This window comes from Girardinichthys multiradiatus, chromosome 2 (assembly GCF_021462225.1).
Source record: "Girardinichthys multiradiatus isolate DD_20200921_A chromosome 2, DD_fGirMul_XY1, whole genome shotgun sequence".
In the NCBI taxonomy this organism is placed as follows: domain Eukaryota; kingdom Metazoa; phylum Chordata; class Actinopteri; order Cyprinodontiformes; family Goodeidae; genus Girardinichthys; species Girardinichthys multiradiatus.
In genome coordinates this window covers 48,036,698-48,062,718 of record NC_061795.1, presented here as the reverse complement: position 1 = coordinate 48,062,718, position 26,021 = coordinate 48,036,698, and the positions used below count along the sequence as shown (strand labels likewise).

General features: G+C 39.0%; 1 protein-coding gene across 3 annotated transcripts in view; it reads right to left on the bottom strand.

Annotated features, from left to right (window-relative positions):
• Positions 1-3,890, bottom strand: part of hipk2 (homeodomain interacting protein kinase 2) — a 123,875-nt gene extending 119,985 nt beyond the window's left edge. For 2 of the 3 annotated variants that reach the window (XM_047353000.1, XM_047353007.1), the window contains exon 1: positions 3,441-3,890. In XM_047353000.1, coding sequence (XP_047208956.1) covers positions 3,441-3,459 — 19 coding nt within the window. In that variant the 5' untranslated portion in view covers positions 3,460-3,890. The remainder of the gene's footprint in view (positions 1-3,440) is intronic. The other variant, XM_047353011.1, reaches the window with a different exon arrangement.
• Positions 3,891-26,021: the final 22,131 nt, after the last annotated feature.

The window sequence follows — 26,021 nt, the reverse complement described above, 5'->3', positions numbered from 1 at the left end:
AGCAGCAGTCCCAGTTCTTTACTGCCGAGTGTATCTATCACCTTTTCATGATAACCGTTGAGCTATTCCTCCCCCATATCTGTGCATTTCCTTACTGTGGACATTGAAGAGCTAAACACACCGCCCTGCTTGTCATAACAATCAGGAAGAGAGACTCTCCAATGGTTTCCCTGTCTCTGCCTCAGGGTGTGGCCTTCAATGGCCCCAAAAGGTCCCCAGGGTTTTTTCCTGCAATTCTAATCAAAGCTAAAAAGGCTGCAGCCTTGGAGCCTAGGCCTGGGCCACAGTCAGTGAGGAAGATATCAATCACACTGTTCAAAACAAGCATGAAGAAAAGAGGGTGGGAGAGAGTTGGGAGACCTTTCTGGGAAAAGTTGCTGCTTCGGCTCGTCTCTGTTTTTCACTTAAACGACAGCAGGGCACATTCTCTATTCTCGGAAACCACGAGGTAATTCAAAGTTGCATTAACACGTAATGGCTGTGTGGATGGATAAATCATTAATCTGCTTGCGATGCTGCCTGTCACCACCACCACCATCAGCAGCAGCAGCTCCCGAGTTATACTTGGACTGTTTTTTCCAGGTGGAAGTGAATGAATCCACTATGGAATAGTACATGTGGGCCAGTGAGCAGTAGATCTGCAAATGCTGCCTTCATGCCAGTGCCCAGTTCTGCAGCTGTCTAATCCTCTTGCAGACAGTGCTTATATAGGGACTCACAGGCAGATATAGACATATGCCCATGCACACATGAGCACACCACAAAACTCATATCTAGCCAGGCAGGAGGGAGGGCGTGTGGGACGACAGGAGTTTGGCTGTGTATGAATATTAGCTTTTCCACAGCTGGGGGCTCCTGGACCTGCTCCATTCATCAGACATCCATCAAGGTGTCAGTTTGAGCTATGAGACCGGGCTCCCAGGGTGGTCACACTACTACCCTTCCTGCCAGCTGATCTGCCTGATGGCCTTCTGCCTGAGCCAGAGAATAACGACAAACATGTCACAAAAAACTACCACTTTCAAAACTTCTTTAAATGTTTTCACACCCCTTGATCTTTTCCAGTCTAATCCATCATTCGGAGGTTAAAGTAGTATGTCACAACCAAAACTGACAGGCAAGGAGAGCATTGATGCTAACTTTTGAGGAGCTGCAGAGATTTAGACCTCGGGTGGGAGGATGTGTTGACAGGGCAACAATTAGTTCTTCACCTATCTAGCCTTTATAGAACAGACAAGAAGAAAGCCACTGCTAAAGGAAAGCCATAAGAAGTCATGTTTGCAGTTTGTCACAAGCCACGATGGAGACACAGCAGACATGAAGAGCATGGTGTTCCTTTCAGATGAGATCAAAACTAAACTTTCTGGCTTATATGCAAAATGCTAAATGAATAACACTGCAGATTAACCTGAAAATACCCTGTTGGTGGCAGCATCATGTGTGATGCTTTTCTCCAGCAGAGACAGGGAAGCATCCCTATAGGTTAAATACTAATACATGCAAATATGTTCTGATTTTTATTTGTGAAATATTAAGAAAATTATGTATAATTTTTCTTCCACTTTTTACAGTTTCAATTTTGTACTACTTAGAATTGATCTTTCACAAACATTATCAATAAAAGAAAACAATTACAAAGATTGTTGTAAAGTAGCAAAATTCAAAAACGCCACAGTGTTTGAATACTTTTACAAGGTGCTATAAGTGTTTCTCAACAATCTTTAAACAATCATAGGAAGTTAATCATATATTTAAACTGTTATTTTCTCCGTAGCCAAGGGTGATTAATTGCCATAATAGTCGGTCCCATTCTATGTGAAGCACCCCCAAACCTATTTTCCACAGGAGACTTTGGTCATTTCCATGACTGCTCTACATAACAGCCCTCTCTAATGCCGAGGAGGACAGGCAAGGTAATTAATTCCCCCCGCTGCCTCTTTCTCTTCCCTTCTCCACCTCTCCGTGGTGAAGGGAAAATCGGGGAATGTAATTTACACTAATTACCTTTTGCATAGGAGTCTCATTTCAACTTTCCTTTTCAGGTTGAAGAACCAGTCGAGCTATGCCTCTAAGCTTCAACACGCCTAATGAAAAATCACTACAAAATTACCACGGGACAAAACACAAGTAAAAAAAATGTTTCATCTGAAAGATCCACTGTTTTATATAGCTCCATTTTATATACCATACATATACCTGTAAGGAGCCACTTTTAGTAGTGATTTTTTATTCTGTAGAGACATTTTCATATTTTAATATGTATTGAAGAACTACTGCTGAGTTCCTCTCCTCCCTGATGGTGCTCATGAATAGGGAAGGCAGGGCTTCCCTTTAACACCAGCAGAGGGACTATAGAGTAAACACAAATTAAACATGAGGCTGCTAAAAAATATAAATATGGGAAACATCAAGCCTTATCATTTGGATGTACTACTCTTCAGTTACTCTTCAGCACGTATAACTCAGTTTCCTTATAGAATAAATTATATTAAAGGTCCGATGTTCAATTTTGCGTGGAGAGCATCATTAAAGACTTCTCATAATAGAACGCTTAAAGTGAATTAAATACTTTAAAGATTATAAAATGTGCACATTAGATCCTGTTTGTTGATGCAGTTTATTTTTTTAGTATTTTCTGCTGTTGGACTCAATGCACGGATAAATCTGCACTGCATTGTTTTAATTATTACCCACTTTGAAAATACATTATTCATAACAGATGTTGTGAAATGTGTGAAATTGCCCATAAGCATAAAAAAATCTTGGCAAGAAGGCATCTAATTTAGCGAAGCATGCGGACTCGCATTCACTCAAACGCATTAGTTACAGCCACCATGCTGCAACGATATCGACTCTTGCCATTTAGGATTGACTTCAAACAGATATATATAAATGAATCCCTGCTACGCTGCACCAAAAAACGTGAAAAGTCCTGCAGATTTTGCATTTGTTGAGATATAATTAGATGCAGGAGTAACGCTGAGACTGAAAACAGACGCGACCGGGACCGATCGGTCTCCGACCCTCTCTTTCATCCCCTCTCTCCCTTCAAAGCAGGGATATAATTCCCACCAGGAAGCAACATGAGGACTGAACATCGTCTTCACATGCTGGATCATGCAGTTTGTTGTATTTTTGCTTTGCTTGTTCTGGGTGATTTGGTTGGTGCCTAATCAGCGCGATTTTAACGGACACCACAATCTGACTGAGCAGACAGTCTCCCTATTGGCTCCAATGCACTAAACTGTTGGGCTTTCATCAACCTTTTAGGTTAGGCTTGAAAAATATGATAATAATATAAATGATGTGATGCTTTAACAGAATGAAAGCTTTTTTCCTCCATCAGTGTGAGCTGCAGTTCAATTGTGTGTTCACACTACTGACGGGCTCCAGCCGCACAGAGTAAAAACAGCACATTTCTAAAAGGAAAAATCCCTTACCTTCGTATACAGGGGCCATCGGTGCAAGGATTCCTGTTATTCATGGCAAAGAATAAAGCGAGCTTTCTGTTCAAAACTCAATAAAAATCTGCCATCTTGAAACACTGATGAGAGGGTCTCCGCGGTCTCCTGCATTACTGGCCCAGTTCATTAGTGGATAAAATGCTTATAATTCATATCCAGGTCGGTTCTTTTTATTAAAGCCGGGGTCCGATGCGAGGAAGGCGGCGGAGGAGCGACCGGGCTGCGCGTCTGTAGATCCTCGCCTGCGACGTTTTTGCGTTGGCCCAAATGATGAGCCGCGATGACAGTTTTACTTCAGCTATTGTGCGACATGTCTGTGGAGTGAGGAGTCTCTGCAAAAGTTGCAGCAGTGATCGGAGCGCAGCGACTTTGGTGTGCAGAGAGAGAGTCGAGTGACGAGCGAGTCGATGCAGGCGGAGGGAAGGCATTACATCCGAGCTCCAAATGGGATATTAGGTAAAAAGAAATTCATTCATTCATTAAAATGATCAGGTTTGAATATAAAGATAAATGTCAGAATTAAAATATAAGGGGGATGGAAGGAAAATGTAAGCTTGTCCACTGCTGTGTCAGATTAAGGTCTATATTTAACAGAAAAAAAAAACATGTTTTTCATTAAGTTCAATTCAAAAATGTTCATTTATACAACACCATTTTACAACAAATGTCATCTCAAGGCAATTTTCAAGAAAAAAACAACTTCTCTCCAATTCTCAATATCAAATCAGTATAATACAATAATCTGGACACATTCAAATTCAATTACTTACAGTCCTAGTTTATCCTAGGTATACCCAGGTTAAAATCACAATTTACTATTTATTTACTTCAAATGCTCACTGTAAACTGATCACAGACACCATACACCCCACAGTAGACATATGGTTGCATTGCTTTGTTATGAGACTTTACATTTAAGATGGAGCCTTTTTTAAATTCTGCTCTGGATTTAAAAGGGAACTAATGAAGAGAAGTTAAAACTGGACAAAATATGATGGTTATAAATATCTCTTCTTTGATTTTTGGCATTCTTGCCAGAACATAAGGGGAAGTGTTGAGCAAACATTAAATTATTAAAATAATTAGTACAAAACAACAAAAACAAGCAAATGGAACATTATGAAATCTATGTTATCCAAGAGCAATTAAAAATTATTTTATTTTTAGCTATCTGTTCAGTTGCCTGTGGGTTTTTTGTTATTTATGTGATACATATTTATATCACGACGTGATTTAGGAATGTTATTACTTATAGTTTAAATATTCTATGCTCAAGGATTATAAAAGGTGAACACATCGGTAAATGCCAGACAGAGGTTCTGGATGTATTAATGTCCCTGTGTTTTGAACCTAGTTTACATGTTTTGTATTTCTGTCCATAGTGACAGTTGTCAGCGCCGTGCAAAGTGTTGGATGACTCTGTGTGAGTTTGATCGCGCCTGCGCAGAGGCTGGAGCGCTCCTACTGTATGACGACACGAGTTTTGCACAGAATGGACTGGAATCGGATTACATCGGCTCACACCAATGTGAGTAATCTGTCATTTATCAGCCACCCTGCACTCGCAGGAAGATGCGCACCGAGCTCTAAATTAAACATGTCGGTTCAGCAGCTTCATCGCTGTGGCCCTCATAATAAAGTAGGCAACACATTTGAATATGCAATGCACTTCACGTCTTCATCCAAGAGAAACTAAAGTATAAAGTACTAAAATATTTTGTTGCATCCCAGAAAAAAATTTGCAAGGAGTTATGCAATTAATTATTCTATTCTATTTTATACAGCAAAATGGAGACGTCTGCAACAGACGTCTCCATTTTCTCCATTGATCAATACAGTCTATATTATTATGAAAACATAAGGCCATACTAGGGCACTCCATCAGAATATAATTGAAGTCCAAACCTCAATCTTTTAAATGCAAACAGTTACTCTAGTCTGGTTTTGTTTTTAAGGTGCCTCAGACACACAAAAAAAACAGGCTTCAGGTCAAAATTGATGGAAAGGAACAAAAATATGAAAACAAACTGTTACCTGCTTTTCTTCTGAATTTATAGTCATAACCACAGTCTTCAGTTTGTACTCTGCACAGCATAATCTATTGCTGTAATTAGTTTAGCATTTAAAGTCAAAATCTATTTTTTCAACTTACTTCTGGGTTCATTTCTTAAATGTTCCGAATTTGTTTGGTATATTTTTAGATATGACTGGCTTCACAGTGAAATTGTATCTGCACAAACAGTACTATGCATAACTCCTTGGTCTTTTTTTTTTACATGAATGGTAAAAAAAAACAGTTTAGAACCCCCTAACAAGGCGAGCCAGACACCATTAAGTAGATGATTATGAAAGGAGGATGTTTCTCTTAGGTTCTGTGTGAGATGTGTACTGGGACTCCACAGATATATCCTGGATCCCAGTAAAATGGGTCTGGCGATGCTTTTAATATTATGTATATCACACATCATATAGAGCAGACCACTCCACATCTAAGGGATGATACAACTGTGGGACAGGCATAAAGAGACCCACTTTGTGTGCAGCACTAAAAGCAGTATTGAGGGCTGGTGTCCCATCTGCAGTGCATTGTTTATTCATGCTACTTTAACAAAAAAACCTCTAAAGGTTCCTGAAAGAACCCTTCGCTGGGAGGTAAATGTCCTCAATCTTGGGAGTATGCTGGATTTATTGATGTGATGCTTATAAATTATGCAAAAAATGTTGACTACAGGATCTGAAACATATCCATATAAACAGCAGGAAAACTAATATTGAATACAATAGTTTCTCAGGGTAAACATTTTACTGGCATAAAAATCACACCAGATCTTGGCAACAGCCCAAGTAGTCCACACATACAAAGACATTAAAGCAAATTAGTCCACAAATGAAAATACAGGTAAAAAATTGGAATGAGACAGAAAATCAGAATTTCACACATGAAGAAAGAGATGTGCAAAAATCAGGATGGCAGCAGTGTTTTAGATCAGCTGCCTGACTGATTTCTTTAGTTTCTTACATACAGATCAGTAAAAACACCATTAAATTAATCTATCCTATTGTAAACGAAAGCATGCAGCAACGTTTCTGTGTCCTGTATTGTATTTTATAACATCTTGGTTTCTGGGATACGGTGATGAGTCTGCATACAGACAGCAGGTGGATCGGCTGGTACACTGGTGCGGTCAGAACTACCTGAAACTCAACCCACTCAAGACTGTGGAAATGGTGGTGGACTTTTGGAGAACACCACCCCCATACACCCCCCTCACCATCCTCAACAACACTGTATCGGCCGTGGACCACTTCAGGTTCTTGGGAACCACCATCTCTGAGGACCTGAGATGGTCTTCACACATAGACACTGTTCAAAAGAAGGCCCAGCAGAGACTGTACTTCCTGAGGCAACTCAAGAAGTTCAATCTTCCACAGGAGCTGCTGGTCATCTTCTACGCTGCCATCATTCAGTCTGTCCTGTCTTCATCCATCTCGGTGTGGTTTGGATCATCCACAAAACAGGACAGGTCCAGACTGCAACGAATAATCAGGACTGCAGAGAGAATAATCAGAGCTGACCTTCCCTCCATCCAGGACTTATACAGGTCTAGGGTCAGGAAAAGAGCTGCTAAAATCTCTGCCGACCCCACACACCCTGTACATAAACTGTTTAGGCTTTGACCTTCAGGTGGCGCTACAGAGCACTGTTTACTAAAACCAGCCGCCACAGAGACAGTTTCTTCCCCCAGGCTGTTTCTCTGTAGAACATTTAATAGAGTACAAAACAACAGCATACAGATGTTGCAAATGCACATTTTTTATTAGATATGTGTATATTGTACATTGTAAATTTGTATATTCTGTAATACAAAAACAGAACAAAAGAGCAAAGAGTACCGGAGTCAAATTCCTTGTTTGTATGTACGAACTTGGCAATAAAGCTGATTCTGATTCTGATTTGATGGTATTGATTTTATGGTTGCAAGTTCTGTCATGTGAGTTGCATAGACTAAATTTAAAGGGATACATTTTCATCTACAGTCATTTATAATTACACATACGTCATCTCACCTTAACCCACCGTACACAATCTGAGCACACCTTTAAACTGTAATATTTTACCTGACTTTAGCTCACACAGAAACCGTGTCTACCTCTTTGTCTACAAAGAATCTCATATTTCCTATTGCATATTTATTGTGCATGGCTTTATCCCGGACTCCTTGAGGAAATAATTATAGACCTATTGCCCTTGCAAACATACTATTGAAAGTTTTTGAACTAATTCTTTTATCAAAACAATAACATCTACAGAGAATCAATTTGAGTTTAAGCCTAAACATGGCACTGATATATGCATATATGGCTTCAAAGAATTATTAAGTAGTTATAATAGCAAAAAGTCTGCAGTTTTTTTATGTTTCCTAGATGCCTCTAAGGCTTTCGATCATGTAAATCACAGAAAACTCAAAGCCTGTGGACCTTTTACATAAGAACAAGTACATGACATTTAGGAGTAAATGGAATATCACAAACGGTTTATCATGTCTTTAAAAGTGAACACTATGTCAAAGTTGATGTAACCCTGCATACTTCACTTCCAACTGGCTAATAGGTACATTTCATCTTTCAGGTACTTTTGTTTATTTTAGGTGAAATCACCAACTTATATGAAATGTCTGTGACTTTGAGTTTTACGTATTTATTCTATGTTTATGAACTGTGGGAGAAAATACCCGACAAGAACCTACGCATTCACAGGGAAAACATGCAAACTACATGCAGAAAGACCCAGGGCCAGGATTCGTACCCAGGACCTCCTTGCTTCAGGGCAACAGTGCTAACAACTGTTCCACCGTGCTGTCATTTAACCAAAAATATCAAACTGATAAATGATCCCACATGTAAATACAACACCTTTTTATAAACATTGCTTTTATCACTGAAAACATGAAAATATCCTCATATAGTCATGTGAAAAAATAAAAATGAAAAAATAAAAGCCAGATGTTTTTATAAACATGTTTTTATGACATATTTAGACAAATAAATATTTAATGCCAATTTCAATAATAGCGGAAAATACAAGTAGCATAACCAATAATATCCAGTAAAAAGATACATGCACCTCCAGGAGGTTGTCTTGGTCAAGTTATTTGTGCTGGTGTCCACCTATATCTCTGGCCTCAAATCAATCTCAGTTTGACCCCTCACCTTAAGCCAGTTTGCCATTGAAGACATGCCATGTAGGCATAACTCATCTTGCGGTATTATGTAGATGTTGCATATAAGCAGCCGAGATGAGAGCCCCGAGGTACCCCAGATTTTAGATTTATAATTACCAAACGACACAAGGTTCCCAGTACACCAAACAAGATCTGAACCAGTTTAGCAAAATACCAGGGAATCCCACATACACTTCCAACCACTTATTCAAAAATGTTAATATAAAGAGTGTGGATGGGAACAATTAAACCAGAGTAGTTAAAAAACGTTTAGGGGAAAGTACTAATAATAAACTGATTATAGCCAAAATATATTAGGATTGGTCTTCATGACTTTGATCATGTCTGCATCCCTATGTCTTACACTCGGGTTTCAACAGCAAAAGGTGTGTAAGCTACAATTAGAGTAATCTATGCCCAAGTATAACCAGTTCTGTTACATGGCTTTACTTGACGTGTCAGAATGTTTGCTGCATGTCTTCATGATCTGGGAAAGGAAGGTAGCGCAGAAACTTAGAGTTCTTATCCTTCACTTGCTGCTTCACAGTGTTGGATCCATCAGCTTGATATCTTGCTTTCATTTGCATCATCATCTGTTGCAGCAGCTCTCTGTGTTTCCTCTCTCAGGACTTCACAGTTTTTTTTTTTATTAAACTTTACATTTATTGTAATGTTAAAAGGCAGGTCTTAATATTCACACTGCCATTTCTTATTGATTAAATAGACACTGAAAGGTACAGACATATTTTATATCCCAGCTGAGGTTTAAATGTGGAGAGAGTTTTGATGTACAAAGAATACTCAATGAATGGCCTGTCGTTTTGGGACTTCAATTACCCATTAAAATTAACTGTCATGCCTCCTGCTGTATACATAAACCAATAATGTCAAAAACTTCTCAGTAAATGAAATAACAGCAGGTCCATATAATTTGAGAAATCTAGTTGAGCTCTTTCTATTGGAAATGCATGTTGATATTTCTGATTTTGCTCATTTGTGCTTTCCGCGCTCTAAACTAATGTCACATCAGGAAGCCAAATCATCCCTGTCCTCATCTTACTCTCCTATTTCAGTGGAAAATTTAGTCAAAGCTACTGACCTCTTGCTTTCTGTTCAGCGCTGAATTCGGAGATATTTTCTTCATTCAGACCGCCGCTCTGCTCAGTCCTACAGGTCTAGTTATCTCAAACACAATAGACTAGCAATTGTGTTCAACTGTAAATGGAAATTAGTTTTTTTTAAAATATCAGAAACATGTTTTGCTGCTTGTTTTAAAAATTGTTTTTCAAAGTTTTAAAAGCTGGTTTCTAAAACTATATCTTTAAAATCTGGCCTGTATGTAAACAGTCTGATTTCAATCTGGAACATAAAAAGCAGCTTCATTTGCCCACAGAGTTCAGACAAGCAACACAATAAAAGTAAAAAAAAGCAACATTATAAAGTGATCAGGCATAACATTATGACCCATGTCAGGTGAACTGAATAGCACTAATAAGTAAGCATAAGAATTTGAGTAAGATTGACACAGACCAGAACTGCAGCTCCTGTGGGTTGCTTTATGATTCAGTGATCAGCGTCAATCAAAAGTGGCCCAAGGAAGGGTCATGGCCTCCCCAAGGCTCACAGATGTAGGCTGGGAGAGAAGATGTTCCCATGTGGTCTGATCCAGCAACTCCTACCGAAAGTTATGAGATGGAAGATGCAATGTGATGCTGTGGACAATGTTCTGCTAAGAAAACCTTGAGCTCTACCATCCATGTGGACTTTACTCTAATACATAACACCCATCTAAGTAATGTTGCAGAATATGAACATCCTTTCCTGGAAACACTACAGTATTTCCTGATAGCTGTGCTCTCTTTATGTTGCACAATTAACCCTGCTGCAAAAAAAAAAGGGTTTGTAAAGGGTTTGAGGTTACATTTGTTGCTACTTTGTATAAATCAAATTACTTTTGCATGTAATGTTAAAATCCTAGACCTGTAGTTTCTGCTTTGTTCAACCAAGCATGTCGTTTTTAAATATTTAACCCTAAACATGTAACTGAACCAGTGGTGAAAAGTTACACGGGTTTTGGGTTTGCTGGTGCTTTTAAGGTATATGCAGATTAATGACAGCAACCCTTTTTTCCCCAAATCTTTTTAGATGTTAATAAATGAAACATGGATATTTGTCTAGATTTCTGAAAAAAAGGCTAAAACATTTTCAAGGCTTGAAATCATAATAGTTCTTACCATGTACAAATTTGGGATCTGTTTGTGAAACGCTCAAAAAGAACTAAGTGATGTTAGTTCCTACCGCTTCTTCCATAGAGGGTCATGGGGGGCTGGTGCCTATCTCCAGCAGTCTATGTGCCAGAGGCGGGGTACACGCTGGACTGGTTGCCAGTCCATCACAGGGCAACACAGACACACACAGAACAAACAACCATGCACACACTCATTCATACCTAAGGGGAAGTTAGAGAGACCAATTAACCTAACAGACATGGAGAGAACATGCAAACTCTATGCAGAAAGACATGGGCTGGGAATCGAACCCAGGACCTTCTTGCTGCAAGGCAACAGTCCTACCAACTGTTCCACCGTGCAGCCCAAGTTTTAATGCATGAAAACTAAAAACTTGCACTTTTTGGTTGTTTGGTGTCTGTAAAGATACCAGCAAACAAATCAGATAAAAATTATATGGTCGGATGTATGAATGGAGATAGTGATCATTTAAAAGTATTTCCTCCATAAAAGGAGGGGCAGCCCTTTTACTTTTCTGGTCATTGCTTTTAAATTTGAATTAAAGCAAACTTACAGATGACGCCAAACAAAGCCTGAGTTTGTCCAACTGTGTGGGCCTGATCTTCAATAGGTTTGTGTGTACAAAACCATGTGCGAACTTATTTGGTGGGCAACGCTGATCTACAAACCAGTTGTAAGTTGAATTGTGTGTGTAAAAGAGCAGAACAGCGGGTGCAAACGTTTTAGCATTTCAAAATTATGTACAAATATTTTGGAGGGGGACATGCAAATGTAATCCTTTACCACTCCCAACACAATTTGTCAAACCTGAAACGGAGTGCGGCTGCTATTTTTGCATCTATATTTAGCACGTGTAAAAGGCAGGTGATAATCTGCATACAAAATGTTGAGCCATGTTTTTTAACAAACAGCAGTGAACATTAAGAGCCACCAGAGACCAGAAAACCATCACTGAGACAAAGGGACATAGAAGGAAAAACAAATAATAAAAAGTGTGCACTTCTTGTGCACAAGACAGATAATACATTTTTTTTTGTCGATTCAATTTTTTGTGTAAATAGTAGGTGTGTAACAATACATAAAAGTCACGGTTTTACCTGTTTGGGTTTGAAAGCTATGGTTCATTGCAAGTTCATTATGCTTCAGTCAGGAAAAATAAAACAAATATTGGATGTTTTTTACTTCGGTCGGCTGTAAACAAATAATATTTTTCATTTTCTGAAACTTATTTGATTGTATTATAGAGAGTATAGAACTGATTGGATATTCGGTTGGTTTATTTTTAGTGACTAGAGTAGTATAAGCAGGCATAGCCAATGACTAGATAGAAAGATTATACAAAAATATAATCATTTTAAAATGGTCACTGACTAGATGCTGCAGTTAGCCTGTTGGACTTTATCTGGTCTTTCTCCAGTAACAGTGATGTTTGCATTCAGCTTAAAGTTGTTTCACGTGCGAAATCCGGTTACCTGCAGAGTGAGCTACATACCTTATTGCTGTTGAAGAATGCTAAGCTGATATAAAGTTCTGGTTCGGTCCACAGATTTTTCTCCATTGTAGCTGCATGAGAAACCTTAATGTACTTAGGACAAAAATGAAGAAATCAGTATTGGCCAGTAAAAACCTGATCAGTGCATGTCTACGTGGGTTATAAAACACAAAATAACAGAAGCTATAACCTTAAAACCCGAACCTTTTAAAGCATTTCTAATGTATCACAGTGTGAGCCTTTTATAGGTTAACATAAAATTTTTAGCACCATGAGATTAATCACTTTAGTCACTGTTAAACTTTATCATTTACTCCTGTTTTAATATAACTATCTTGATGTATTAGAATAAATCTTGTAAGAGCAGCAGAGCAGAAATAAAACCAATGAAAATGAAAGATGTCTATCTGAGCTGTTAAATGAATGACAGTTGTTCCAGTTATTGTACAGAAGCCGCGCTGTGGTTTTCTGTTCATACTAGCGAGCGTGATGTTTTCCTGCCTGTGAGAACTGGTGGTTTACCAGGCGTTTCAGCAGAGTAAACAGAATTCGGATCCGCCTGACGACAATTTTAGCACTGAGTACCTTTTTGATTGAGCTACAGAATTTCTTCAACAACAAACAAGGCACCCTAAATTACAACCCAAAGCTGCAAATGATTATCCCGTATGCTTCACACGCACCAGTGAGCGTCGTTAGTGTTCTGCAACTGAACAATTTGTCATGCCTTATAAAATAAACTGCTCCACATTCTCTCTGTTTCAGGTTTTTCTCCCCTGATTGTGAAGCAATGTATTTATCAGAGTGTTCCTTCAGTGTTGCAACGTCCTGTTTTCTGCCTCTATGTGTTTTGTGCTGCATGTTCCTTCTGGAGCTCAGCCTGTTATGGTCTTTGGATGTTCTTGGTGGGTTTATCATTGACACAATGTTACTGAGGACCGGAATAACTGGGTCACAGTTGAAGGGGTCAACATTGTGTGTGCACAAGGGGAAAGTTGCATTTATTGTCATGATTTCAAGCCATAGAGGGAAAACCTACTTGAAATGGAGCTTGCTGTGACTAAGACATTTGTCTTGTAACAGCTGACTCATTACATGATCTTTACACAGGCATATTTCAGTATGTTGACACATAAAATATAAACCGCTCTGTCTGTTTTTTTCTTCTGTCACATGATCCTTTTGCATCACACACATTTTCTGCTCTCACCCAGATGCCGGCTGTCAGTCTCCCATCAGTCTCCCATGTTTCGCTGAAATAGTGCGAGCAGCGGCCGTACTGTGAAGAAATCTGCACAGTGTTTACTAAATAAAGTGTGTGCAGTTGTGTGTTGTTTAATCTCCAATGTGGAGAATGTGACTACTTTATAAATGTATTCCTTGTCAAAACCAATGGCCTTCCTCTTTTTTCTGCACTTTCTGCACGTCAATTTTTTTGGAGCTACCAGTAAACTGGTGTTAGTCAGAGCTGGTACTCCGTGTGGCCACTGATGTTTTACTCTCTTCTGTTGATGAAAAGTGATCAGTGGCACTTAAATAACCCTGACTGTGTACTAGCACCAGTGTATCCTGCTCTTATGCATGATCATGCTTTGTTCTATAGTGCACATTTCACAACAAGACTGATGTCATGGTTATGAGGAAAACTGCAGCATAGTGACAGAACCAAAGCTTAAGGGCAGCATTCAAATGCACCTATGTGTTCAAGTGACACAAAACAATAAACAGACTAGTTTGCAGAAAGGAGAGTTTAGTCTGTTGCTGGTAGGTAAGACAGTTGTTGAATGGTTGTAAAATGAGACTTAAACAGGTTATTCTCAGACGCCAGCAAGAAGTGTGGTTAATGCACACGTCATATACGTGTATTACTTACAGTGCATTTGATTTGTCCCCAGAGGTCAGAATTTCTGAGTTCCAAGTTGAAAACACGAATAGAAAGCCTGGACAGTCAGATCTCCTCGTACAGCAACTATTTAATATGTAATGTGAGTGCTGCTCATATGCAACTAGAAATGCACTGATTAGAGATTTTGTGGCCAATTTCTGATCACCGTTTATGTAAAGCTCTGATATCAATTTCAGACTCTTCTGATTTCTCCTTGTGAATTATAAATAAGAACAAAACAAATATTTGCCTTCTTTCTGTGTAAGTTGAAAATGTAACTGTCTAAATAAAATGTGTATGGTAAAAATAATTATCAAACGCAGCCCACAGCTGCCTCTCTCTGCACCACTAAAATACACACAATACTTTAAAATCCTCCAGGTTGAAGGACAGAGGTACAAACAAAACTAAAATGATTTACAGCATATTTCAAATATTTTATTCAGAAAAAAAGACCCTAAACTGCTGTTATGTACACTGGTAAATCTTTCAAAGCCTCTGTGCCATGGCTGATGAATGATTACTTTGATTAGAATCAGAGGGAATGTCACACTGTGTGTGAGAACAGCTGTGCTGTTAATAATATTTAAAAACAAAGGCAAAATGATTGCAGTTTACATTTTAGCTTTTTAGCATGTTATTTTAGCATTTAGCACAATTAGCATGATTATAATATTTAGCATGTATAACTGTAAGAATCTGTCTCTGTGTGTAATCCCTGTAGAGTTGGCAGACCTTTACCTTAACTGCAAACATAAAACTGCATCGCTTTGTAGTTCACCTTCCTGTTATCTATTCTCTCTCCCTAATTCAGTTCAGTGGCAGCCTGAACAAACAGCCAACATTCATCTATAGCAAATATAGTCTTCTTTACAGAAGCATTATGCACCTTTTACGTTTCCTCTGACTTCATTTTCAAACACTTCACTAATGTTGAAAATAGCTGAGTCTTCTTCCCACATTAACAGCTTCCACATCAGTGAATATTGTTTTCAGCACGACCTGTTGGTACTTCCCTGTGGTGGTGCTTAATGAAAAATTACATTTTTAGTTTATAACTCTCTGATTACCATTGAAGGCTAGTCCAACCTAAAATCCTTCAATTCTGCTCACCAGCTGACTCCGTGGTGCATCTTTATAAAAAAAAAAAAAAAAAAAAAAAAAACAGTTTCTGTTTGTGTGTCATAAACCCACTGGCACATATAATACTGCAACAATGTATTTTGACTGGGTTTCTTAGCTTTGCATGGTTGAAATAGAAATAAATATGTTGTTATTAGGTTGTAGTGCTAAATAGTAGCAATACAAACCAATGAACCAGCTAGGATTTAAACCTAGCGAATCTCACTGAGTTTGCATCCGTCTCAAATTTGGATGACATCATTCCCACACCTGAGTTCCAACATCTGATGACAATCAAATTCAGCATCACTATGAACACTTCGACCCATGGAAAAAAGGGTTTGTACCCACTCACATGGCTCAGTTACAACTCTGCTGTCAGGAGGAATGGGTCGAAACTCCAGCAAATTATTGTGAGAAACTTGTGGAAGGAATCCCAGTCATACAGATTCTAAGGTTAATTTATCAAATTCTAGAGGTATATATGTAAACCTATATGTTGAAGAAAGTAAATAAAAATGATCTCTGTCATTCTAGCATTTAGCATATAAAAATAAGTTGACTGAGCTGGTTCTGTGTCTTTTTATACAGTGGATTTCAGCATGTACTTTCAGCTGCATCATAATTAAATAGAACATAATATAAACAACTCTCATTTTGTTATTGTGTGATTTTATGTTCTTGCTTTAATTTAGGTAAGCTGTGTTAATAGAGGAGCTAAGAGGCCCCCGATTCAAATTCTGTTTTAGGCTGCTTGCAGTCTTGGACCGGCTCTGGATCAGACTGGCTTAAATAAACTAGAACATAGGGTCCAATGTTTCTAAATAAATACACCATATTCAGTACAAAAAGACTGAAAAAATGAGTCCCTTTCTTTCTTTCTTTCTTTCTTTCTTTCTTTCTTTCTTTCTTTCTTTCTTTCTTTCTTTCTTTCTTTCTTTCTTTCTTTCTTTCTTTCTTTCAGCACTGTTAAGTGCTACAGGAAACCTTATTTGCCAACATGTTGTTGCTGTTTATTGTGTCCCTTAAAGAGAAACACCAGGTTTCAGCTCCTTTATTGTGGGAAGAACATTAACCACCTTAGAAGAGGCACTTTCCTTTAGCTGGGTAGAGACCGTGCATGCTATGAAGGCTTTTAATCCAACTTGCACTACTGTTAATAGTGGTGTTATTATGACCCCTTGGCGGTGTTACTCGGCATGCACACATGCATGCAGAGAGGCAGGGAAAAAGGGAAGGAGAAACTGTGTCCAGAACATGTAAATTCTTGTCTGTTTGTGAAGGTGAAGTTGCTGTAGAGGTTATGTAACCTGCTATCAATATAAATGGAGATTAGCATGCTGTATATTTGTATGTGCATAAATGCTTACTCTATGTGTTGCCACTGTGCATGAAAGCAGCTGTGCCCCCAAGATTAAAAATGACATGGTTCAGAGAAGTTGAAGTCCGGAGACAAAAAGCAAATTACGCCCACAGTTTCAACTCAAATCCGTAGCAAAACAAACTAAAGGTTGTGTCCTTGGAACGCTGTGTGTCGGTGGTTTCTCAAGTGCTTCAAGGCTTATGCACCACTTTCCTGTATAAGTTTGTGTACAGCACAAACTGTGCATGCCCTGGGAAATCAAAAACCACCTCTTGTTTTCACAGAAAGAATGCCTCTCCTTTTCCATGTACTTGACGATGAAAGCCCTTGCAGTCACCCATGTTGAAGCAGTCAAAAAGTGTTACAGATTGCTATCTTGGAAAAGTTAAAATGCTTGGATATGAATTTAAACAGAAGCGATTTTTAGCAATGAGGGGAAACATTTTTTGTCCCTGAGAGTGGCAGTGGGTTTTACACTGCTGTGCAGGGTGAACCTCTGGTGAACTCTTGTTCTGCAGTAAAAGCCTTGTAGTGGCTAAATGAGTGATAAACAGACCCCTTCTCTCATTGTTCCACACAGACCTGTGCCAGGATTCATAGATTTATTTCTGCCACACTAATGTATGTGCTTGAGATCACAGGTTAGAGTGACATCTGCTGGATTATGGACAAATATTAGTGTTTAACTTAGATTTCTAATAGCAGTTTTGTTTTAACTACCTCCTGATGTCTATTCACACGCGAGTAGAGCTGAATTATAATAATTAACAGTGAGATTTAAAGTGTTTTCAATATATAACCAGGCTATGAACCTGTTAATTATCATTCAAACCTAAACAAGGCCAGTCTAGCTAGTGTTTTATGAAGAAGGATGCATTTGAAGGTCTGAAAACAGATCAAGAGGTAACCAGTTCCAGATCAGGGCAGCAGATGCCTTGGCCAGCATGGCACCTCTTTCCATACTGAGTCCTTGTAAGAACAAACTGATAGCATGATGAATGTTGTCTGAAATACAATGCCTCATAACTCAGAGACTACCAGCATGGCCCTCATCTCTCCGTTACTGTCCTCTTAGGTAATGGGCAGACATTGTGGCACCTGTGGCTCGGCTCCAGTGGGTTTGCTTTCTGTTTCTGAGACATGAATAGTGTGGACAGGATCCGGAGGACAGGATTTTCAATTTTGAATCCAAAGACGACTGAGCACAGTGTCGTAGATGGAAGTCTGCTTCTTATAGGTTAGATCAAAGTGTAGCGCCTTCCAAATGCATGAAATGCTCCTGGACTTTTACACATTTTATCTCACTACAAACACAAACTTTTATGTTTTTCATTTGGATTTTATGTGATACACATACAAAAAGTAGTGCATAATTATAAAGTTGAAAACAAATGATAAATGGTTTTCCAAATGTTTTAAAATTCAAAGTTCCAGAATTATGGTGTATTTATGTATTTATTCCCCTTTACTTTGATGCACCAATTTAAAATCCATTTGTTGGCCTTCAGAAGTCTCCTAACTACTGTGTGAAATTTAATTAATGCAGCTGTTTTTTTCTGGCTTCTGAGGTTTGTTGGAGAACATCAGACAACAAACAGCATCATGAAGGCCAAGGAACAGGTAGCCAAGGTCAGGGAGATGGTTGTGAAGACGTTTAAAGCAGAAACCATATCCCAAGCTTTGAGCATCTCCCAGAGCTCTGTTCAATCCATCATCTGAACATGGAGAGGGATGAACCAACTGCAGAGCAATGAGACTCGTGTTTGGTCCGGAGAAGCTGGAAAGATCTACAGCTAAAGTGGTAGAATCTGTCCACAGGAAAAATATTTTCTGTCTTAGAAAGTCATTTTCTTATTGAGCAATAGCCTTCGAACTGGTAACTAACTCAAGAAACGAGCAGCTACAACTTTAGTGAAAGATGATTGTACAAAAACTGTGAAAGCCATGCATCACTTTCCTGTCACTTTTCATCACACTATTTGTTGGTCTGTCACATTAAATCCCAATAAAATACACGGAGGTTGGAAGATTTGTAACCAGGTTGGAATGAAATAAAAGAAATGTTTGTAGCTTTGGGGCATGTGTTAAAAAATCTGGCTGCTGCTTCACTCTAAGTAGTCTAAAGCATTTTATTATGGGAGCCTTAGATCACCTTGTCTCTGTTTCAGGAAAAATGGTAACATCCTGTTTACAATAACTATGGAGAGAGAGTGGAAATATGTTTGTGTTGTGGACATGTGAAGTTATTTGTGTGTGTGACTGTGTGTTAACTTCTAGCTGATCATCTTCTATATGACAGTTCAAGCTAAAGGATTCCTGTTTTCCATGACTTCAGGTAAAATAGGTAATACGCTCAGTAAGTAATGCTTCCAAGGTTTTAGTGGGATGACATATTGCAAAGTGATCCCACAACAAGAATTTAAACAGAGAAGTACAAAGCTAGACAGTTTAGATATCTCACTATCAGCACCCAATGACAAAAAGCGGTTATGATAAAGTTACATAATATGATTTTATAGTAGAAATGTACATTTGATCTTTTCCTGTTTTCTTCCAAAACTCAAAAAATTGCACATCTTGCTGGAATCAAGCAGCTGGATGCCTTAGGGGCCTAACTGCTGAGTCCTTGGTGGTAATAAAATGCTCAATGTCCTGTCCAGATTGTTCAGGAATGTTGGAGAAGATCTCAGTGATCCATACGTTATTTTTCCACATGGCACGGCTCTCTGGACTTTCCAGTTCCCATCTAAACCAGCGTGATTCATTAGGCTTGGCTGTACACAGTGCCTGTAGGGAATCATGTCTATAAATCACAGCTGAATTAAGTATTGAAATTAGCAGCAGGCTTTAGCCGAGATATTCTCCTGCCAATCTGAATCGACTGACTGCAGACGTGTTGCTGCACAGTTTTGTTGTCCAGTCTGCAGGAGTGATTCAATAAAGGGAACAGCAATCTGTAAGGGAGCACTCTTTTTCTTCAGTGTGATGCATTGAACGGATACAATGGTTTCATACAATGTAAACACCCAATGTTAAAGTAAGAAAGTGGGACTTATTCTGAATTCTGGGCAATGCACATCATTAATCCTGCTGTGCTAACTCAGCAAAGCATGTTCAAAAAGCTAAAATTCAACTTTGTTTCACATTTTTCTGGTTCCTGCCTAATAATTGCTGCCAACAACAAATAAATAAAAATGTAAATTATTACCTTTTATCCTGTTATTAAACTCACCCAACTTTACAAACGTTAGGTATCAATTGAAATACCAAACATAAAAAACTTGTTTGTATTTTTTAGGATAAGAATTGCAAATGCATGGTGAATAAAACTTCTCAGTAGTCAGTGAATCATGGGAGGTCCCCAAGGGCCCATAGTAGCATTACAAAAGGGATGAATCAGGGGCTCCTTATCCAGTCTTAACCATAAGCTTTATCAAAAAGAAAACCTTTAAAAGAAAACCTTTAAAGCCCTAAAAGCAGACAGGGTGTCTCCCTCTCGAAACAAAGCTGGGCGCTGGTTCCACAAGAGAGGAGCCTGATATCTGCAGACTTTGCATCTTGTTCCACTTACCAAAGGAGCAGCAGGTGATCCTGCAGGCTAAGTAAAGCACCGTGTTTAAAAAATTTTAAACTGAGAACTGTTAATATGGAACTGTGAAAAACCTCCTGTTACCACTTGATAAGCTAGAGAAATCTGAACGCAAGACTGAAATGAGAGTTGAAGTACCTGCTGTTATCCTATCACCCGTTTTTGCTTTTTCTGTCACAGCTAAATGGTTTCAAATCATCAAAAATATGTTAATATACGACAAAGATAACCCGAGTTATACAAAATGGAGTTTTTAAATGGTGATTCTATTTATTATGGGAAAAAAGCTATCCAAACCAACCTGGCCCTGTGTAAAAAAGTAACCTACCCCACCTGTTAAATCATGTATTAACTGTATTAACACATTTTTTAGAAGATGGGTTTTGTTTCACTCATCTAATTACTACAAATCCAGTAGAATCAAGACACAACTTAAATGAAACTTTTCTGACAACATGAAGTAGGCTAAAAGATCTAAAAAAGCAAAACATTATGCTCTGATCTAAATAAATTCAAGAACAGATGAGACACTAATTAATTTACATTTATCCGTCTGGAAAGGGTTACAAACCCATTTCTATGGCTTCGGGACTTCGGGAAACTACAGTAAGAACCATTTTCTACAAATACAGAAAACATTGAACAGTGGAGAACCTTCCCAGGAATGGTCAGCCACTGAAATTACTCCATGACCATAAGCAGGTTGTTTATGCTGAAAAATCCTCCAATGTTGCTAAATTAAAGCAATTCTGGAAAGCAGAGTGGGTCAAAATTCTTCCACAGTTACTTTTTAATAATTAATGAAATCATAATTTGAAAAATGTATTGTGTATTTCTAAAGTTATCACTGATATTTGCATTTGTTTAAGGGCCGGAAACATTTACAGATAGATCATGCCCAGTGTGGACATAAACCAAACTCAGTTTTCGTATTTTTCTCTGCTGGCCCCTCTAAATTAGATTAGACAAGTAAAAGTAAGACAGTTATGAAAAACAAAACCCAACATTTTTCCATCATGTTGTTTAGCAATCATTTAATCTTTCCCTCTGTGAGTTACGGTTAGTACAGTAACTCTTGAGCTCAAGTGTTTCAGTGCGGTTGTAGAAAGATTATACCCAGCTTTAAATTTCATTTTAAGAGTGCAATTTATAAAAACTCTGCACATGTTATAAAACTATTGTCTATTGTAATAATTTTCCTCTTAGGGTTGGATGGACTGTTTGCTTAATAGGAAATTTGGAGACAATTAAATACATTTCTTAGTTTTGGCTGGGCCTGTGACATTAGTCCCACACAGTTGACCTAAGGTTGCACTGCCAGCTGTTTTCCAGACAGCATGGAAGCAGCATCTTCATCTCTGCAAGTTGTTGCCATCAATTTCAGCACCTCCATGTGAGATGTTAAGGTTGATAAATGTTCCAGCAGCTCCATGTGAAATGTTTGGGTTCTTCTGGAAAGAAAAATTAAGAATGTGTCCCCAGGGTCGAAATGGAGCACTCTGATGTATGTTAGCATTCATGCCAAGTAAGGGCAAAACTTGTAAATATGGTGCCTGTCACATTTGTTGGCAACCCTAGAAAAGATGTGTAAAAAGTCTAGAAATAAATTTGTCTTTTAGTGTAGCAGGTTCAGACCAAACTGAACACTGAACTAAATGTCACCCCCCAGTATGCATAACCCCATGGCATGAAATAATTGTTTAACACCTTCTTATGTTTAATTAATTAAAGTGAGGAGAAATGTTTTAGTTATTAATCTATCACCTCCTGTTTCACTGGAAGGCACAGAGGCCAATTTCTCTGAGCCACTCTGTAAAATGAGAGGAACACATACCATTTAAGAAAGCCAGTTGTGTGTTAAACTTCATAAGTCAGGAAAGAGCTAAAAATTAGATTCCTGCCTAAGCTTGCTGATATCTACAGTAGCTGTGATAAACAAGGCTGGATGAGGACCCAGGCTTTTCTTTTCCACCACCCAGAGGAGGATGGTAATGGTAAAACTCTCAGAAGCTCACTTTGTGTTGGGGTCGCTAAGTCTCCGTAATAAAGATTTGTTTTAATGCTTTTGTGCATTTGTTTCAGGAATACAGACAAATGTGTTACTAATTTCCAGTAATTTGGGGATTGTGGGGATGAATGTCTAATTTTTTTATTCAACAGAAACACATGGTTAGCAGACCTTTTACCAATGACACAAGAAAGGCAAGGTTTATGTGAGTCCTAGAAATATTTATCTTTTTTTACCACAACCGAACATAAAAGACTGAGATCCTCGGAGCCTTATACAGGTCCTTCTCAAAATATTAGCATATTGTGATGAAGTTCATTATTTTCCATAATGTCATGATGAAAATTTAACATTCATATATTTTAGATTCATTGCACACTAACTGAAATATTTCAGGTCTTTTATTGTCTTAATACGGATGATTTTGGCATACAGCTCATGAAAACCCAAAATTCCTATCTCACAAAATTAGCATATTATTAAAAGGGTCTCTAAACGAAGCTATGAACCTAATCATCTGAATCAACGAGTTAACTCTAAACACCTGCAAAAGATTCCTGAGGCCTTTAAAACTCCCAGCCTGGTTATCACTCAAAACCCCAATCATGGGTAAGACTGCCGACCTGACTGCTGTCCAGAAGGCCACTATTGACACCCTCAAGCAAGAGGGTAAGACACAGAAAGAAATTTCTGAACGAATAGGCTGTTCCCAGAGTGCTGTATCAAGGCACCTCAGTGGGAAGTCTGTGGGAAGGAAAAAGTGTGGCAGAAAACGCTGCACAACGAGAAGAGGTGACCGGACCCTGAGGAAGATTGTGGAGAAGGGCCGATTCCAGACCTTGGGGGACCTGCGGAAGCAGTGGACTGAGTCTGGAGTAGAAACATCCAGAGCCACCGTGCACAGGCGTGTGCAGGAAATGGGCTACAGGTGCCACATTCCCCAGGTCAAGCCACTTTTGAACCAGAAATAGCGGCAGAAGCGCCTGACCCGGGCTACAGAGAAGCAGCACTGGACTGTTGCTCAGTGGTCCAAAGTACTTTTTTCGGATTAAAGCAAATTCTGCATGTCATTCGGAAATCAAGGTGCCAGAGTCTGGAGGAAGACTGGGGAGAAGGAAATGCCAAAATGCCAGAAGTCCAGTGTCAAGTACCCACAGTCAGTGATGGTCTGGGGTGCCGTGTCAGCTGCTGGTGTTGGTCCACTGTGTTTTATCAAGGGCAGGGTCAATGCAGCTAGCTATCAGGAGATTTTGGAGCACTTCATGCTTCCATCTGCTGAAAAGCTTTATGGAGATGAAGATTTCATTTTTCAGCACGACCTGGCACCTGCTCACAGTGCCAAAACCACTGGTAAATGGTTTACTGACCATGGTATCACTGTGCTCAATTGGCCTGCCAACTCTCCTGACCTGAACCCCATAGAGAATCTGTGGGATATTGTGAAGAGAACGTTGAGAGACTCAAGACCCAACACTCTGGATGAGCTAAAGGCCGCTATCGAAGCATCCTGGGCCTCCATAAGACCTCAGCAGTGCCACAGGCTGATTGCCTCCATGCCACGCCGCATTGAAGCAGTCATTTCTGCAAAAGGATTCCCAACCAAGTATTGAGTGCATAACTGTACATGATTATTTGAAGGTTGACGTTTTTTGTATTAAAAACACTTTTCTTTTATTGGTCGAATGAAATATGCTAATTTTGTGAGATAGGAATTTTGGGTTTTCATGAGCTGCATGCCAAAATCATCCGTATTAAGACAATAAAAGACCTGAAATATTTCAGTTAGTGTGCAATGAATCTAAAATATATGAATGTTAAATTTTCATCATGACATTATGGAAAATAATGAACTTTATCACAATATGCTAATATTTTGAGAAGGACCTGTAGCAACAGGAAGATTGTCTGCCCCCCTCAGAGAGACCCTGTTAATTTCCAGCCTTGTCTCTGTTTTTTACGAGCTCCCTTGCGTCAAAGGCCTTTCTTCACTTATTGTTTCTTCAGAATTGACGTGCCTCAGATGGAGGGTTTCACACCAGAGTTGTGCTTCCTGTATGGATCTATAATAGCTGTCCTTTCTCTCCACCTGCCCACAATCGTTGAAGTTACCTACGGTTCTGTGTGTTCAGAGAGAGCTGCCTTCGTGACGAGAAACCTGGCCTCCTGGGGGCAAGGCTGGAAATATCGCTGTTGTTCTTTGGGTGGATGATGTGCTATGTGGGGAGGGGATGCATAGTGTGTGTGTGTGTGTGTGTGTGCGTGTTGTGGGAAAGAGCACCCCACAGGTAGGGAGGACGGATGGATCCATGTGAGTCACAGCAAGGGGAGAGGTTATAGATTCACACCAGCATCATATGCATCTTTTGTGTATCTATAAGGAGACAGATAGGCCTGAAGACTGAATCACGCACGCACTTCCTGGGTGTTTATGTTTAATTTATGATTTAATAAATCATGAGCAAAAACACATCTTTTCAGTTCCCCAGTTTGCATCTCCCCTGTATTGTTTTTTTGTATCTTCTCCCTCACCTCAGTGCTCCGTCATCCGTGCTCTTTCTTTCAGAAAGAAAGACATTCCCTGTTTTCTCCCACCTCAGTGGTTCATTTCTGGCTGGTGTTGTTTGTGGAGGCTCAATGGAACGTCACTTACTGGCCCCTCGACAGATTCCAGACTATGTGCTGCAGCTGTGACAATAGAATAGATTTTAGGTTTGGCTCTGCTTCGCTCCAAATTACCCGCATTGCTTTCAGTATTTAAATAATGATCTTAGTGCAAAGTTAATGGTACTAGCAGGAGGCCAACAAGATGAGCACATCTTGCTCTGCTCCGGCTAACGTGCTCAGAAAGGCCTGGGTTAATAGGGACAAGAGAGTAATATGTATCCTTAATGGAAATGAAGGCTGCTTAAGGGAGAACATTACTGTGATTCTGTCATGTGTGATGTTTTGAAGGAGTGAATGTGGCCATTATTTTCTCCCGTTGATTTTTCTTGTTGCATCTTTGGGGGATGGGAATTAGAGTCAGCTAGTGCCCTTTTGTTAATGGTGTTAGCTTATATGCAAATTGACAAAAGGCAGCACACAAATCAATGCGAGCTTCCATTCATTTCTTTTCCCAAATGTGTTCTTCATTTTATGTAGTGTGTACCTTGTGTTTAACTATACAGGGCTGTCAAAAGGTATTTCCCTTTCAGGCTTTTACTTGGATGTGTCAGATGATGATTTCATTTATAAATGGATAAAAGCAATCCAAACCGACCCGGCCCTTTGTGAGAAAATAGTTGCCCCCCAAACCTAATAACTGTTGATGACAGCAACTAGCATTAAGCATTTACAATAACTAACTCTTTTACTTAACATGAAGAAAACTTTTGACCTACCCTTCTTTGCAGGATGATGTTAATTCAGCCACATTGGTGGGTTTTCTTTTTTATCATGAATGACCTGTTTAAGGTCATACTACAGCAACTCAGTAGGATTAAAGTCCAGACTTTGACTAGGTCATTGTGAAACCTTCACTTTGTTGTTTTTGAGCCATTCTGAGGTGGTCTTGCTGGTGTGATTTGGATCACTGTCCTGCTGAATGATTCAGGTGCACTTTAGCTTAAGGTTACACATTGATGGTTG